The following is a 17,945-nucleotide window of genomic DNA, read 5'->3' as shown; positions in this document are numbered from 1 at the left end:
TCCCCTTCCTCCCCCCGCGACCCCCCGCCCGGCACGGGACCCTTTAAGAGGAAGAGGGAGTAACTGGAGGGCTTGGCCAGAGGATGGGGCCGCTCCCGCGAGGGCTATGGGACTGAGCCGCCTGGGTAAAAGAAGTTGAAAAATAATAATAGTAATACGCGAGAAGAAAAATAGCAGAAGAGTCGGGTATTTATAAAGAGAAAAAAGAGGAAAAAAAAAAGGGGGGGGGGGGGGGGTAGAAGGGGAGTGGAAACAGAAGGAGAGAGGAGGGAAGGGGGAAAAAAAAAAAAAAAAGGAACGCCGTCCCCAAATTGTGCCAACTCCGGGATCGAGCAGGGATGGTGCACCCCGGCTGGGTCTGCCTGCTGCAGAGCCTCCTCCTGCTGGCCAGAGCGCGGCAGAGTCGCGGCCCCGCCGGCGCCTGCCCGCTGCGCGGAAAGGTAAGCGGCGAGCGCGGAGGTGGCGGGGGCCCTCCTTCTCCCAGGGGCAGCTCAGGGTGGGGACGGCTCAGCTGCGGACGGGCAGCGAGGGAGCGGCGGGGCCCTGGGGTTCCGCGCCCGCGAGTCCAAGCACCGCCGCGCTTTGGCAGAGGGTGCGATGGGGGACTGTCGGCGGCTGCGCGTGCACCTGAATCCGCTCCCTGCGAGGAGCCGCCCCCAGGCCGACGGTGCTGCTGTAGAAGGAAGGTCCGGGAGCAGCGTGCTCCTCGTGGGGACGGCCGGTTGGCTTTCCTGCTTCATCCGGGCGTGGTGGGACAGGTTCGGAACAGCAGTGCCAGTGGCCTTTCAGCAGAAATGCGGTGACGGGTTGTGTGGGGTGTTGTTTGTGCTCTCACTCCACCGGTCTGCGTGCTGTGAGCTGCACGGACTGCCCAGCCCAGGGGGGGAGAAGTGCAGCCGAGGGCTGCCTGCTGCTCGTGATTCTTAGGCCGATGTGAAGCCCGTGGGCAGATTGTCATGTCCGTTAGAAGTCAGACATAAGGAAAAAGCAGTTCTTGGTGAAGCTTCTGAGGTAAAAGCACAAAGAACCATATAAGAAAAGTCATCCTGAGCTTGCTGTGTGTTACTAGGTGTGATAGAACATCCCTGCTGTCTGTAGGCAATGGACATGGAAGCAGCCTGTCACCAGAGGTGAGGGCGGCGTGTATTGCACTACTTGCTATAGAAGCATTTGAGTGGCAAGGGCTTCTTAAAGGCTGTCTGATCCAACTCCACTGCAGTGAGCAAGGACACCGACAGTCGGATTGAGTGCTCAGAGCGCATCCAGCCTGACCTTGAGTATCTCCAGGGACAAGGCAGCTACCAGCTCTCTGGGCAACCTGTACCAGCGCCTCACCACTCTTTTCATAGAAAAACTTATTCCTTATATCCAATCTAAATCTCCCCTCACTGAATTTGAAACCATTTTCTGTCCTGTCACAGCAGACCCTGCTAAAGAGTCTGTCCCCTTCCTTCTTATAGCCCCCCTTTAGATACTGAAACGCTGCTACTGGGTCTTGCCAGAGTCGTCTCTTCTTCAGGCTGAACAGTCCCAGCTCTCTCAGCCATTGCTCACAGGGCAACTGTTCCATCCCTTGGATCACTTTATGTTTTTATGGCTGAGGTAAGGTGAGCCCCACCACCATGGCCACAAAGGGAGTCAGAAGCCCTTGGAAGGAAGTGCAGCGGTGCTACACAAGGGAGGTAGCAGAGTCTCGTTTGCAGTATGGGAGCAGCAAGAAGGCTTGGTACTAACAAGAAGGCCTGGGATGCCTCACGACCTGCTCTTCCTCTCCCCATGCACCAGAACCAAGGCCTCAGGGCCTTGTGCCTCCAGCTGTTGGTACGGGGCCCCACTGCCAGTGAGCTGTGGCACATCCTGTAACCCAGTGCTTAAGGCACTGCCAGTGGAATGGTCTGTCTGCCTACATTGCTGCCCTGCCCATGGCAGTGAGGTGGAACCGGATGGGCCTTGAGGTCCTTTCCAATCCACACCATTCTGTGATTCTATGATTTGGTTCTATAGGATTTATGAGAGTTAGTGGAAAAACTGAAAGTGAAGTGCTCCATCTTACAGTTAAAGCTGCAGTCAGTAATGAGTCTCATCGTTCTTTTTTCACAGCAAAAGAGAAAGACTCTAAAACAATTAAGAATGTTGGAATCTGGTAGTACTTTCTTTTTTGCTTAACATCAGAGAACATTGGTAAATTTCAAGCCAGAATCCACAGCAGCATGCCAGTGGTTGTAGCTAGTTAATACTTCATTATGTTGTTCCTGTTAGGGAGTCAACCAATTTAAATCTGCTTTTCTCTCTTACATCTATCTTATATCTCCTAAGTAATGTCTCCTAATTTGTGGTGTCAGCCCGCACCTTCAGCAGTGGATGTTGGTGCTATGGCTGTAGCGATTGAACCTTCCCACCAATATTCCATTACGCGTTGTCGTGTGATGGATGGCAGCAGAAGAGCAGTCAGACAGAATGGTGTCTGAGTTGGAAGTGCCCATGAAGCAAAAAGTGTGGCACTGAATTTCCTCCATACGGAAAAAGTAGCACCCACTGACATTCACTGGTGCTTGCTGAACATTTCTGGAGACCAGACAGTGAATGTGAGCACTGTGAGGCAGTGGGTGGTGTGTTTCAGCAATGGCAATAGCTTCAGTGAGTCACCTCTGCTGGTGCAGATGTTTTTGAGCATGGCATGCAGGTTCTTGTTCACCACTGATGAAAATGCACAGCACATGGTGGTGACTGTAGTGAAAATCAGTGTTTTGTAGCTGAGAATTTGCTTTAATGAATAGCGTTGCTATGCTCCTCGTTGTAGTTTCAATGGAAATAAATAGGAGGCATTACTTTTGGAGTCACCTGTGAATTTACTTTGATAGAGCAAGTAATGTCTGCTGCAAATCCTTGACTTTTTAGGTAAAAATTCTTTTTTTTTCCTTTAAATTTTTGATTTTTCACTTCTGTCAAATGGAGACTAAATTGTGTTCCTTTAATAGTTGTAATAGTAGCCAGCGTAGTGTTTATCCCTCGGTGAGTTCTGCTTACAGTCTTAGCTGAGTTTTAGTGTCACTAATGTAAATGGGCAAAAGCTTAAGAGAGCTTAAAAATGTGCCTTACATTTGTTGGTGCATTACTGTTGCTGCATGGGGCACTTTGTGTGGTGATTAAAGGCGCAATCTTTGCCTCAATTAGGTATAAATGGGTATGACAAGACACAACACCAAAGTAGATAATAAAGAGGGAGAAAGCCATATAGGGAGGGCTACAGGCTGCCTGCCTGGGTAAAACACTGCATGCCACATGCTCTGGCTTTTGTTGCAAGAAACATGTAAGAGCATTTTTTGGATTGAGAAACAGTGCAGTTCTGGTCTGCTGTTTGGAAGACTTAGATGTTGGGATGATTATGAGGGTTTGGCGTTCCAGAGGACTCTGAAGCACCAGAGGGCAGCTGCCTGCACAGCAAGTGATGTACTTTGTGGTGAAAAACTTGTAGTCAGCATAAACAAGGATCAAAAGGTAGAAGGAAGCAGCAGTAATGCAACTTGCTCAGTCATCTGGGCAGACCTGAGGCAGGCTTCCTTGTGTCAGAAGTTTGCATCCAGTTCCTCACTCTTCAGACTGCAGCTGTCCTTCCCTTCAGATCCTCTGTTCCCTGGATCTTCACAACCTGTTCCTCTTAAAAGTTTCATTTTTAAAATTCCCATCATACTGTTGCTCCTTTTCTGGAGTACTTTTTCAGAGTACTGTCACTAGAGGCATTTTTTGTTTCTCATGTTTTTCTTTGTGTTATTTCCTGGATGTTTACTGTTGTTTTTGACAGTCAGTATGTCATTTACCCCACTTTGAGCTCTTTTGTCAGAAGAAGAATAACAGATCCTATTTGGCACTTCTCTCTCAGAAGAATTATTGTTGCCTCACCTGAAGAGATTTCTGCATTAGCAATTTGTATACCTGAAGACTACTTTCCTTGGTAGTCCTAGAAATGCTGCTGGAAAAGCAAGCTACTGAAGGTTGTTAAAATGAGCTGTATTGGAAGTTTGTTTTTTTTCTTCTTTTTTCTTTTCACAGAATCACAGAATGGCCCGGGTTGGAAGGGACCTCAAGGATCATGAATCTCCAACCCCCTGCCACTTGCAGGGCCACCAACCTCCTGATTTAATACTAGATCAGATTGCCCAGGACCCCATCCCAACCTGGTCTTGAACACCTCTAGGGATAGGGCATCCACAATCTCTCTGGGCAGCCTGTTCCAGCACCTCACCACTCTCACTGTAAAGAATTTTCTCTGAAAGGAGGAGGAAGAAACTTATTGGAAAAATAAAGAAAATACCTCTCAGTCTGAGCTTCTGTTCTGCTGAAGCAGAAAGAAGGAGGCAGGAGATAATGGGAGTTTCCAAGGCCACCAGTGGACAAACAGCTTCCTGTTTCAGGAAGGATGCTGGTATATTGGGCTGGATGCTTGGGGTTCAGCTATCATTCCTTAACACTTCACTACAGTCTCCCATTCCTCAAGCTTTTTTATTCTTTTCCAAACCCTTCCTGAGCCACTGAGGAAAACCCTTCATGTCCGCTATACTTTTCCCTGGTTTTCTGCAATTCCTAATGCTTTTGTCCTTTTATTTGTGGAACCATTATCTGTCCTTAGGTGCACCCCATTGCAGCTCAGAGTGGGTGCTTGAATAGTCATGGTGAGATGGGGCAGCATGGCTTTCCCCATCTCATAGCAGGGAGTGAATTCCATAGGGCTTTGCGTCCATAGGTCTATGTTTCTGTAGGTCCAGTGTTAGTTTGAGCATTTCCTTTCCCTTTCCATCCACTGTTTCCACCACCTCATAGTACTTCTTGTGCTTTCAGTTGTAAGAACTGAGCTAACTGAAGAAAAGCTTTTGCTTTTATTTTTTTATTTTTTTTTATTTTTTTGCATGTGTGTATGTGTGTTCAAACTTTTTGCTTGGCTGGAACCCTGAATCTGTTCACTGTCTGATCTTGTTCCCCTGGGAAGATGCTCATCATGCTGAACATCCAGAAATAATTGGATGTGGGGCTCCCTAGCAGAGATTAAACTCAGTCCTAGTGGAGATGTGTTGTGGCAGAGGGCATGTGCTGTGGCTCATTTGATATTGCCTGAAATCTCAGTGGAGCAGTGAATCAACAGGCCTCACATGGGACTACTGCTCTCTTCCTCAGGCTGCCATCCAGTTCTCCCCTTATACCTTGTTTTTGCCATAGTGAAAAAAGTATTCTGTGCTACCTGTAAAATTTGGGAGTGGAAACAGATATACACATGGTGGTCTGTACATGAAGCTGCCTGTTTTCCTGTTACGCTTGTGAAAGTGAAATTCCTGGAGCTGCCAAACCCAGCTTTCTCTGCAGCCTCCAGGATACCACTTTCACTGTTTCATGCTCCTTTCTGAAGTAAAAGCTGTGTGGAAGGGTCCTGTTACAAACCAACTGTAGCCTTTATCTGTTGCATGCTCTCAGGAAAGTGAGGTGAGAAAGAGAGGCTGCCAGTGATGGCATACTCTGCAACACTAAGCAAGCCTTGGCACTGCTCCTGCATCTCATGGCCACCTAACATGTAGCTAAAGAGCTCCCCTTTTACGGACTTGGGGAGAGATTATAGGCTTCCTTTCTCTGAAGCTGGATTGAAATCTGGTAAGCTCTAGGAGCTACACCAAGTTGAAAATAGAGCTGTCCTTCAGCCTCTGCACTAGCTCTGCATAGTGCTCGTGAGCCCATACGGGTTGAGATGAAGACCCATCACTCTGGGATAGAGCTGCCTCTGGTGTGGAGCTGCATGCAGAGTGCCTGGCCATTCTGTTGAGTAAGATCTTGCTCACTACAATATGAGAGATAAGTTTTACTAGGTCTCAGCTTGCTTTCTTTTAATGCCTGTGCTGTAGACTCTACAGTGTGACCTGTTTGCTCTGTGTCTGGCTTGTGTGTTCTGTCATTGGTAGTGCTGGTAACTGGTGGCATTAACTCAGCTTGCAGTATGTGAAGCAAAAGCTGTGGTGATATGCAGAGCAAAAGACTTGAGAGTGCAGTGCCAAATACCTTTCCAGCTGGGTTGTATACAGTGATCTGGAGCAGAAACGACACTGCCAGATACCCTTTGTTTGGGCTTGAGCCTGCTAGGTGGCTCTGTGCAGGAACTGGACTGAAATGTAAGAGGGCTGGTGGCCATTTGTTCCTTGTGATTTCTTTTGCTGCGTATACATGATCAGACTTGCGTGAAGTTGTGTTGACCTCACAAACCTCATTCCTGTCCCAGGTGCATCTTCTGCCTTCTTTCGTGCTTGTAGGTAAAAAAAAAAAAACATAACTGCTGGTCATTCCTTCCTGCTGGCTGCTATCTACTTGTTTTTCTCACAGCAGAGATACGTCCTTCCATTTTCCCTCCTGCAAAAGGCGGGAGTGAATTCGACCTGGCTTCCCTTCTTGCTTTCCTGTGTGCATTCATTTTTTTCATGTACTTTCTGGGTTTGTGTTGGATTCATACTCTATCCTGTATTCTTCTTCCCTCTTAGTGCTGTGTATCATTCATTCTTTTCTACCTGTGGTCTCCAGAAATATTTTTATGGTCTGTGATTTAGGAAAGTGTTCCAGGACTGTCTGTTTGGTCTCTTTGCAGAGATGTATCTTGTTACCCAGACTCAGGTCTCTGAGGTATCTTACAGACCTTTAACGTGGCACAGCAGTGTCTGAAGACTGCTTGGTGTTTACTTACTTGTGAGTGTGCTGGCAAGCCATATTGGCAGCAGCACTTTGCTGAAGTGCTGTCTGATCCATGGCTTAGACTCAATGTGGAGTTCTGGAAGAAGATTGTCTGGGATCAGCCATTGCAGAGCAATCTTTTAAGATTAACCTTCCTGACCCTTGTTCTTTAGCATCAGAAAGTTATAGGCAGTGTGTTTCCAATAAATTCCTCCAAGCAGCCTGTTCTGCATTTGGCAGTCAGGCAGGTATCTTAGATGAGCACACATGCACAGTTAGCCTTGGAGCTGAGGTTAGAGTTATATGTGGGCTAAAGACTGACCAGATGTTTGAGCTCATCTGGAAGCCTGTCCTCCTTAAATATGCAGAGGCGGTATACCTCTTCTGGTCTGCTCAGGGAGATACAAACTGTGTCCACTCAGTAGGGATCACTGCACCTGTGATGGGAGTCATGTCTGCTGATGGCGTAAAATGACTTCTGGGATCTGGGCAGGACCCATTTTTCCTATCTGCTGTCCTGGGGGACACCCCACACTGTGGTGTTTCTGGGGGTGGTGTGAAGCCCATCTTGCGGCAGAACAAACATAGTCTCATTCTGACTTGCTGATAGCTGGGAGGTTTGGGGAGACTTTTCTATAAGCTAGATCTAAAGAAAGAGGTTTTTTATTGCCTGGGACCACAGACTAAATATGGCCTGCAGAGTTTCTTCCCTTGTTTTTCTAAGGTATTGAATGTGTTTTTCTCCTCCATAAGAAAAAAGGTGAATTGATCTGAGGAGCCTTGTCTACATGTCTGTCTGCCATGTGCCACATTCTTGAAAAACTCCAGTCCTAACTGCTCCAGCAAGAATTTCTGCCATGTAGTAGTTGGTGTTAATCATTTGTTTAGTTCTTGTTCAGTGGAAAGTTCTATAAAGGTGCCCTCTGACTGTGTCTCATGGCAGCTTCCTTATGGGAAGGGTCTTTGCTGTGCTAACACAAGAGGTGCCAAGGTGAAGGTGATTGACAGCCTGACATTTCAGCAAAGTGACAGCAACTTTTGACTTGATGAAAGATGGAAGTCAGGTAAACATATTGCAGAAGCATAGCCTGCTTGGGCTGTGCTGTTGCTGCTTTTGGCAAATACTGGGAAGATGAGCTGGGATGATGTTTCTTTTGAGAAGCTATGACATTGTCTTTCAGGAGAAAGCCAAAGCCACACTTTTAATTAAGGAAAGGTGCTTTTAATTAATGAAAGGTGAATTTTGACCTCAAGGCCTGAGAAGAAAGATACTGAAGAAGGACTTGTTGTGTGTGTGTAGCCTCTTTAGTTAATGTACATGCTGGCAAGCTGCAGAACCAGGTGACCTACTGGGTTGGCAAATTGTTTCCCTTTAGCCTTCTACTCAGTGCCTGTTGTGAGTGTTTGCATATACTCAGCTGTATCTCCCTCTTCCCTGGCAGACTGAACTGAACTCCTTTCTGTGGACCATCAAGAGAGATCCCCCATCTTACTTCTTTGGCACCATCCATGTCCCATACACCCGTGTCTGGGATTTCATCCCAGAGAACTCCAAGAAGGCCTTTCAGCAGAGTCACATAGTGTACTTTGAGCTGGACCTCACCGACCCCTACACCATCTCTGCTCTCACCAGCTGCCAGCTGCTGCCACAGGGGGAGAACCTTCAGGACTTGCTGCCCCGTGACATCTACCGCCGGCTCAAGCGGCACCTGGAATATGTCAAACTCATGATGCCATCTTGGATGACACCAGACCAGCGGGGCAAGGGGCTGTATGCAGACTACCTCTTCAATGCCATTGCTGGCAACTGGGAGCGGAAGAGGCCAGTGTGGGTGATGCTGATGGTGAACTCTCTGACGGAGGTAGACATCAAGTCTCGAGGAGTGCCCGTCCTGGATCTGTATCTGGCCCAGGAAGCAGAACGGCTTAGGAAGCAAACAGGCGCTGTGGAGAAGGTGGAGGAGCAGTGCCACCCACTGAACGGGCTTAACTTCTCCCAGGTGGGACAGAGGCTTGCAGGATGGCACAGGGCACTGGGCTGGTTGCTGGGGCAGACGTGTAGCAAGCAGGAGCATGGGAATTGGCCTGGAGTGAGTGCTGTCCGTGTGTGGTACCTGGAGTCTTGCACTTGCTGCCTGCACCCCTTGTCTCTTTGTATACCTGTGGGAGAATCTGCTTAGCTGTAGGAGTTCAGGCTGCCTCCTCAATTTGTTTTGACCTGGCCTGAGGAGGTCCCTCTCCTCTTTCCTGGAAAGCCTTGGACTGACTCCACCCCAAGTGACACTGGACCCTTGGATCTGCTCTCTGACCCTGCGAGGCATGTTCATAGTGGGCGCCAGGGGCAGGTTGGGACTCCTTGTCTAAACTTGCTTTTGTATTAGCTAGGTAAGGAGAAAGATGTAATTACCTGGGGGAAGGAGGGGTATTGTCAGTGAAGCTGGGATGTACTACTGTTTGGAAAAGTAGCTCAGCTGACCTCTCAGTACCCTGAGGAATAGGGGCTCATCCTCTGTATTAGAGTTATTTTATTTATTTATTTTCCTTCCTTTGAAGCCCGATGAGGGTCAGCAAAAACACCCCCGTCCCTCTCCCCTTGCCAGCCTCTTTGGGGAGCTTCATGGATTAGTACAGGCTCTTCTGTGCTTTCAGGCCAGCTGGAATTTAGTACCAGTGTACGTACAGTGCCACACCAGGCAAGGCAAACAACCTCAGGTCACTTGTGAGGTCTTCAGTCTGGACTAACTGCCAGGGCACAGTTTGTGTTGCAGCCCCCATCCTAACTGGTGGGACCACAAGTACCCAGAATGTGGTTCTGTGGGATGGGAAGAGCTGAAGTCAGGGTGCTGTCCAGCAAGGGCAGGGACAGCAGTTTGGGGTTAAATATCTGCAATCCCATCTAGTCTCCTCTGGTTCCAGCAGTGCAGAGAGCAGTGGGTACATCACTTGCACAATCCTAAGCTTCAAATGCGTCACCTTCACTTCCATCATTTGGAGCTGGGCAGCTTCGTGCTTCTGTTCAGTCTTGCTTGTCTGTGCTCTGAGACCTTGTGCTCTTGCTGTCTGCTTTCAGCTGAGGCAGTCTCATCTTCTCCACCTCCTGTCTGGCTGAGGCTTTATTAACATTGCTGCCTGTGTTTTTCTTCTGCTGACAGTGTCCCTGTGGTTTAACATGATAGGAAAGGGGGCTACATGCTTTCTGCTCTGCCTTACAAGGCGGTGACAGCGAGTCTGAAAAACATAGGTTGCAAATCATGGCCTGGTTAAGCCTGCGCAACTGTTGACATTTACTTTGGGCTTTCATGCAGCTTTTTTCAAAGAACAGCTGTTGGTGTGCTATTTTCCTAGCAGAAAAGTATCAGCTGGGAAGTCAAGTGGGGTGGGGTTGCAGAGCTGCGTCACCCAGAGTTGCCTAACCTTGCAGCATTTACTGTGCATCTTTTGAGACTTCAGAGCCCATATGAGGGGGGACAGGGTAGCCAGAACTGCAGAGGAAACATAGCCTTTGTGAAAATTACAGACTGTGATTACCCCATAGTAACTGGGGATGTGTATGCTAGATGCTACTCCTCCCATGCTTGCTGTTAGAACACAGCAGCTCATTTGTAGGGAGAAGGAGCAAGTCTGGAGCAGCTAATGCACTGTAAATTCACTTCCTTCTGCTCACTGCCAGCTTTCCCATACAAGTAATGTTCAGGAAAAAGAGAACCACAGTCTATTGTTTTTTATGTTTCTAAGCAAATGCCATGGTTGTTTCACAACCTGACATGTGAACTGCTATGGTTGGCAGTTCTGTAAATTTAAAAGAGCTTTTTTCTCAGTTTGTTCAAGCAGTTAATTACATGTTTAATATAAATCAAATGAAGACTTTGAAATAGGCTCTTTGAAAATGATTTCTTTTGTTTTCATGCCACTATCTGGGAACCCCTGGTATCAGACCACTACTGTCTGCCTTTCAAGTAAGCAGCAGACACCCAAAGATGACATATAAAGCTCTTTTGAGGAAAAAGCTCTTTTTGAACTTTACATCCCCCGGCAGCAGAAATTGAAGAAAGGAGGCAGGCGACCAGTGTGGCTGAGCAAGGACCTGCAGCTTAAACTGAGGGAAAACAGGGAAATGTACAGAAAGTGGAAGCAGGGTTGTGTAGCCTGGGAAGAATAAAGCAACATTGCCCTCGTGTGTAGAAATAAAATCAATAAAGCCAAGGTGCAGATAGAGCTGAACTTGGCAAGGGATGTGAAAAATGACAAGGGCTTCTTTGGGTAAATAAGCAGAAGAAGATGAAGGAGAGTTTTCGCCCTCTGAGAAAGAAGGACGGAGAACTGGCTTCCTCAGACATGTAAAAAGCTGAGGAGCGCAATAAGTACTTCGCCTCAGTCTTCACTGATAGTCAGGCTCCTCCACATGTCTGCCAGGACCCTGAAGCTCTAAATGTGGATGAGAGCAGTGCATTCCATCCCACTGTAACAGTGAGACCGATGCTCTTCAACATCTTCATCAGTGACATAGATGTTGGCATCAAGTGCACCCTCAGCAAGTTTGACATCAAGCTGAGCTGTGCAGTCAATGCATCGCAGGGAAGGGAAGCCATCCAGAGGGACCTGGACAGGCAGGAAAGGTGGGCCTATCAGGATATTATGAGGTTCAATGAGGCCAAGTGTGGGGTGCTGCACTTGAGTCAGGGCAATTCCACGTATTTATAGAGACTGGGTGAAGAACCTCATGAGAGCAGTGAGAAAGACTTGGGGGTTCTGGTAGACAAGACATGAGCCAGCAGTGTTCGCTCGCAGCCCAGGAGGCCAACTGTTCTGGGCTGCATTAAAAAAGGGGTGGCCAGCAGGGAGAGGGAGGTGATTGTCCCTCTCTACTCGGCTCTTGTGAGGCCCCATCTGCAGTACTGCAACCAAGCCTGTGTCTCAGGACAAGAAGGATGTGGAGGTCTTGGAGCGGGTCCAGAGGAGGGCACTAAGAAGAGCAGAGGGCTGGAGCACCTCTGCTGTGAGGAAAGGCTGAGGGAACTGAGCTTGCTTGACTTGGAGAAGAGAAGGCTGTGGGAAGACCTCACTGTGGCCTTCCAGTACTTGAAGGGAGCGTACAGACAGGAGGAGGAATGGCTGTTTACCAGGGTGGACAGTAACACAGGAGGAGGTTGGAATGAGATGATCACTGTGATCCTTTTCAACCGAGGCCATTCTGTGATTCTGTGTATTCATTTATAAAGTTGAAACCTGTATCATTTCAAATTTTTTTTTCTTTTTTTCTTTTTGCCAAATGAACTCTCAAAAATTAGGTATTATTTTAGAAAGCCCTACTTACTGACCCAGTGTCATTTTGAATATTCAGGTTTATATTGCCACCATCTGGTGTTGGCAAGACCTAAAAATGCCATTAATAGGCTTCAGAAATACCTGGGGTGCTCAGAAGGACAATAGCCTGGGTTACTGTTCTTGCAGTTGCCACAGGCTTCACGTGCTCCAGATGACAGTGACTGATAGATTACACTGCCAGTACCTGTCTGTGTTAGGCTCAATATTAGACACAAAATGCCTCAGTTGCTTTTGCAAATTGGCTTCATGTACCTGTTCACAAGATGAACATCAACTCATCAACTTAAGATCACAGAACTTCAGTTCAAATATAACATATTAAGGTTTATTAACAAGTCCAAATACATGACTATATAAGCTATTTTGTCCTAATCAATAACTCCTTAGAAATATCAGAAAGTAGGAAGCAGAGGTTTAAGAGAGCCCATGGCATACAGCAAAGCTTTCAGAAGTGGAGCAACAAGGGCGCTGTGAAAGTTCCCACACTTGGAAAAAACCTTCCAACCACTGAATTGCTCTGCAGCACAACTGCACAAACTATGAACCAACCTTTTATAGATTTCCCTTCTAGCTGTTAAGTTCTGCAGGTGACACACAGCCACTTTGTCTTGGCTGGAAGTGTCCCAACAGCTGCAGCAATTCATCTCTTTGCACCATTAGATTCAGTCTGCCACCAAGCCTCAGCTGGAAGTTTTCCTTCGAAGGGTGCTGGTGTGAGGTCCCTATCCATCTTGTGGCATTTAGCAGAGGATTGCAAAAGGAGGTCTTTCCTTCCCAAGTTTTATTTTCTCTTCCTCACCGGCCTTGCTCTTCAGTTCAGCCTTGGACATCTGGCGGGAGCTTGCAGAAGAAAGCTGTTGTCTTCTGGGTTTAGTTTTCTATTCCACCTCATCCTCACCGTTTTATCCAGCCTTAGACATTTTGCTGGAGTTCGCCAAACACGTTTGACATCTTCTTGCTTAGTTATCTCTTCCTCCTCAGCCTCACTGTTTCATTCAGTCTTGGACATTTTGCTGGAGGCTCCCAGTTGAGGCAGGACTTTCCTGCCTTTTTCTTAGTGTGGAGCACCAAGTCATGCATTCTTCAGGCTTAGCAGGACAGCACCCAACAGTCCGCAGCCTTGGCCTGAAGCTTTATAGCATCCGTTGTGTTCCAAGAATCCATGGCAACAGTTGGCGTGGTCTGCTGATATCACCACCTGCTAGGTGTGACCGTTCAGGCTCTGATCTGACTGCCTGCTGCTCCACTCCAAACTCCAACAGCTTCTCTAGGAGGAGCCAATGGGTAACGGTGCTGCAAGGGTTCCTCAGGAGCAGGTAGACACAGCTATGCACTGCTCTATCCTGAATGAGCAACATTCTCCAGTGTGGCTCTCAGGTTTGCACTCTGGAGTGCAAACATCACCAGAGCCCATGGGTTTCTCTCTGTCCTCTGTCTCAACTGTTGCCTGACACAGTGGATTGAGTTTACATGCCGAGGTTTTGCAGCTGGACTGTCCGCTGTGAGAAGGGTTTGCTTAGGTAGAGACAGCGTCCAAAGGAAAGCAAAACATGTGCCATGATACCTTCACACCAAGAGGGGACCACGTATATGCAGGCTGCACGAAACAGAACCTTCAAAATGGTATTTCACAGCACTGCAACAGCACTTGGACGGAGCAAAGGGCTGTAAATACTGCAGCGCTTTCATCTGGACCTGCACAGAACAAAACAGATGAAAATAAATCCAAAGCAACAATATTCCTCTGATCCATCAGAGATCAGAGCTCATTGCATCCCACTGTAACAGTGGAACAAGTCCAGGACCTCCTCATGAAACTGAATGTCATCTCCCTGGCCTTGCGTAAGGCCTTTGACAAGGTCTCTCACCACATCCTTCTCTCAAAACTGGAGAGGTGTGGACTTGAAGGATGGACTGTTGAGTGGATTAGGATTTGATTGGCTTGGAGAAGAGAAGGCTGTGGGGAGACCTCATTTGTGGCCTTCCAGGACTTGAAGGGAGCATACAGACAGGAGGAGGAATGGCTGTTTACCAGGGTGGACAGTTGTAAAACAAGGGGGAGTGGTTTTTAACTGAAACAGGAGAGGTTTAGGCTGGATATTAGGAGGAAGTTTTTCACACAGAGGGTGATGGCACAGTGGAACGGGTTGCCAAAGAGGTTGTGGATGCCCTGTCTTCGTGGCATTCAAGGCTAGGCTGGCAGGGGGTTTGAAACTAGATTATAATTATTGTTCTTTTCAACCCAGGCTGTTCTATTATTCTGTCATTCTATGAAAGCGAAGATGGAAAACCATGAAGAATGATACAATCCTTTGCAAGCATGGCTTTTTGTTTCAGTGAAGTTGCAGAGAGATTATATCCTCAGCCAAGTCATAAGTTTCTTGCTCTATATTCATGTTTTTTTTTCACAAGACTTGCTCTTTTTCCTGTTCTGCTGTGCACTGACAGCTTATTGTGTTACCTGGTGACGAGGTGAGGCCACTTGTAGGCAGTTATTTTTATTGTTATTACCTAGGTCCCTTTTTCTATGTGACTAGATGGGACCTCATTGGTACGAGTATGTAATTGCAGGTAAATTTCTGGAGCAGTTGATAATTTATTAGCTCCCAGGCTTGCACAGAGTGCAAGATATAGACACTTCCAAGCTAGATACTTCCCTTTCTTCCTCTGTGGAGAGTGAGCTAGCACTCCCTGTCATGGAGCTTTTTGTCTGTAATTATTCCAATTTCCTCTTTTTTGTTCTGTGACTTATTTTACCTGCCAGATCTCTTTGTTCTTGCTCAACTCAGCTGCTTATATAGCCAAGCTGTAAAAGTATCGCTTCTATATGGTGCATCATGTTGTGCACACATGATTTTACTGCCTCCTCAATCCCTCTCTTTCGTTCCAAATTCAGACAACTTCTGGAAATGTGGAAAGATCTCTGTGCTGCGGCATTGGTGTTAGTTTTCCTTTTTCATGCTGACCTAGGATTGTTACAGACTTTTTTTCCTTCCATGCCACTTACTTTCATGGGTAGTGCCTACCTGATTGCTATACACTATAAGGATGCAAGATTCATTCCTAGTGTTATCAGAGCTTCTTGCAGCTAAGACCTTCACAGTTAAATGCCATCCCTCATATTCTGACTGGAATGAGTCCCTCCGATCTCACAAACATTTCTTTAAAGCTGTGCTTGTTTGTTGGATGATGTTTGCTTCAACCTGAGGGCTGTGGAGCTTTGCTTTTGGTTCTGGCCAGTAATGCCATGAATATCAGTTTCTTGTTGGCTCAGAAAATGAGCTGGCCTTGTCCTGTGTTGTGCCATGCCGTTGGAACTGTGCTTTGGCATGCTCTAGTGGTGCCAGGCTGTTTCTCATAGACTGTATGGAGCTTGAACACAAGAATTTGTTGTGTCTGTGTAGGACAAAGGCTCTGTCCAACTCTCACAACTTTCTAACCATGGCATTGGCCAGTCTGGTTTTTGCAAGACCATGGAATAGTTTGGGTTGGAAGCAACTTTAAAGACCACCTAGTTTGAACGCCTTTGCCTTGGGCAGAGTCGCCACTTGCTAGATTAGGCTGCCCAGGGCCCCATCCAACCTGGCCTGTAAGACGTCCAAGGATGGAGCAAGGCTAGGACACTTTTTGTAGAAGAACCTAACCCTTAACAGTTTGATGAGAGAATTGTTTTAACCTGTGTTTGAACCTCAAAACAGTGCTCTGATCCTACGTGAGCATCAGGTTACATGGCTGCGTCTCCAGAAAGTACTTGGTTTGCTGTTTGCCAGTAGGATACAGGGAGCCAGTAAGGAAATGGGCCTTATCTTTAAAAAACAACAAAACCCCCAAATAGATAAGTTAGAAATTGGAGAGAATCTTAGTTTCTGAATTCAAACAAAGGGCTTATTTGCTACATTGAGTTAATAGATACCATATCTGTCTTTAATATGAGGGGCTAAGCAGGTCAGCTCTCCTAATGTTTCCATTCCTGAAGTTCAGTATCACTTTTGACAACAGCATAAGCACAGCATAAGAGATGCAAGGAAAGGTGCATGACTGGATTGTGGGAGCTCTGCAAGAGCAGTTCAGATTCAGACTTGAAGCAACCAGCACAGATGTTGCTTGATGAAGGGGCTTCTGAAGAGAAGAGCTCTCACTGCTGAATTAGAGAACAAACTGGACAGAATCATTTGTGGCAATCTGACTGAATCTTCAGCTTCGAAAGTAGAACTTCAGAATGTATGGGTCAGGAACAACCCTTCTTCTTCAGGTGATAGGAACATCAGAGCTTTTTGCACATGAACTGGAATGAAAACAACTGAATTAAGCCTGTTCACATAATTGGCTGATGCAGTCTGGGACTTAAATTTGTTTGTTTTCCATTTAAGTATAGACACACCTGCAGCCTCTGTCTAGACATCATGGATGGGAAAGTAGGCTGGCTGGTAGGCACCAAGATAGCTAAGGCTTTGTGTTTGTGTTGTCCTAACTAGAGTTTAGTTAAAATCTTACTAACTACATAAGGAGTTCAGGAATCTTTTTTTTCTGCTAGAGTAAAAAGGGAAATCATTTGCTGGCCAGTTTATTTTGCATTCAGAAGGATAGAGAAATACAGAATCATGTTACGGAATGGCTTGGGTTGGGAGGGACATTAAAGCCCACCCAGTTCCAAACCCCTGCCACGGGCAAAGCTGCCACCCACAAGCTCAAGCTGCCTAGGGCCCCATCCAGTCTGGCCTTGAGTGCCTCAAGGGTTGAGGTATCCACAGGTTCTCTGGGCAGCTGTGCCACTGCCATACCACCACAAGTAAAAAAAAAAAAAATTCCTCCTAATAGCTATCCTAAATCTCCCCCTCTTCTGATATAAAATTATTCTCCCTTGTCCTATCCCTATCTACCTGTGTAAAAAGTAGGTCCCCCAAATGCTTATGAGCCCACTTCAGGTTGCGGAAGTCTATAAAGAGGTCTCCCTGGAGCATTATTTTCTGCAGGCTAACCAAACCCAGCCATGACTTCCTACGTACTAGGATGGACCCTTCTTGAGCTTGAAGGAGGTGATCCTTGACTACTAACTAGCTTCCTTGGGCCCTTGGTCCTTCCAGGGCCTTATTCTGTGTCACTCTTCCAAACCGATCTTTTAGGAGGCCAGAGCCTGCTCTCCTGAAGTCCAAGGTTGTGAGCTTGCTTTTGCCCCTTCTTTTTGCCTTCAGGATCGTGAAATATGTTATTTCATGGTCACTGCTGCTGAGGATGCCTTTGAACTTTGCATTTCCACCTGTCCACAATACCAGCATGCTCACTATTGTTGGTAAATGTGTGATCTAGCAGAGAATCTGAATCTCTGCTTATTTGCTTTTCTTTCATCTGGAAGAGAAAATTATGATTAATGACTTAAAGAACCTTCTGAATTGCTTCTGTCCTAAGATATTTTCCTCCAAGCAGGTAACAGACTCTCATGGGCAACCCATGAGAACTAGAGCTTGTGAATGTGAGCTTGCTCTGACCTGTCCAAAGAAAGCCTTAACTGTTTAATCTGCTTGGTCAGATGGTATAAGACACCCATGACAATGTCATCTAATCATCATCATTTAATTCTAACCTGTAAACTGTCAAGTCAACTCCTCTTCCATCCCCAGATGGAGCTTCAAAGACTCCAGCTGTTCTCTCGCATCAAGGGCAGTATCCCTCCTTGTCTCCCCAGTCTGTCTTTCCTGAAGAGCCTATATCATAGAATCACTTGAGTTGGAAGGGACACTTAAGGGTCATCTAGTTCAGCTCCCCTGCAGTGAATGGGAATACCTACAGGCAGCTACATCAGGTGCTCAGAGCTCCAGTCTGCCTGACCTTGAGTGTCTCTAAGGACAAGGAATCCATCACCTCTCTGGACAACCTGTTCCAGTGCCTAACCACGCTTGTAAAAAACTTTCCTTATGTCCAGT

At 46.8% G+C, this 17,945-nt stretch overlaps 1 protein-coding gene across 2 annotated transcripts in view; it reads left to right on the top strand.

The window, feature by feature from the left end:
* Window positions 1-277: 277 nt before the first annotated feature.
* TRABD2A (TraB domain containing 2A) overlaps window positions 278-17,945 on the top strand; it is a 79,368-nt gene continuing 61,700 nt past the window's right edge. For both annotated transcript variants that reach the window (XM_052700927.1, XM_052700926.1), the window contains exons 1-2: window positions 278-440; window positions 8,142-8,699. In XM_052700927.1, the coding sequence (XP_052556887.1) occupies window positions 339-440; window positions 8,142-8,699 (660 nt within the window). In that variant the 5' untranslated portion in view covers window positions 278-338. The remainder of the gene's footprint in view (window positions 441-8,141; window positions 8,700-17,945) is intronic.

The sequence above is a fragment of the Tympanuchus pallidicinctus genome, unplaced genomic scaffold (genome assembly GCF_026119805.1).
Source record: "Tympanuchus pallidicinctus isolate F22 unplaced genomic scaffold, pur_lepc_1.0 scaffold4, whole genome shotgun sequence".
NCBI lineage: Eukaryota > Metazoa > Chordata > Aves > Galliformes > Phasianidae > Tympanuchus > Tympanuchus pallidicinctus.
This window is presented reverse-complemented; position numbering and strand designations above follow the sequence as displayed.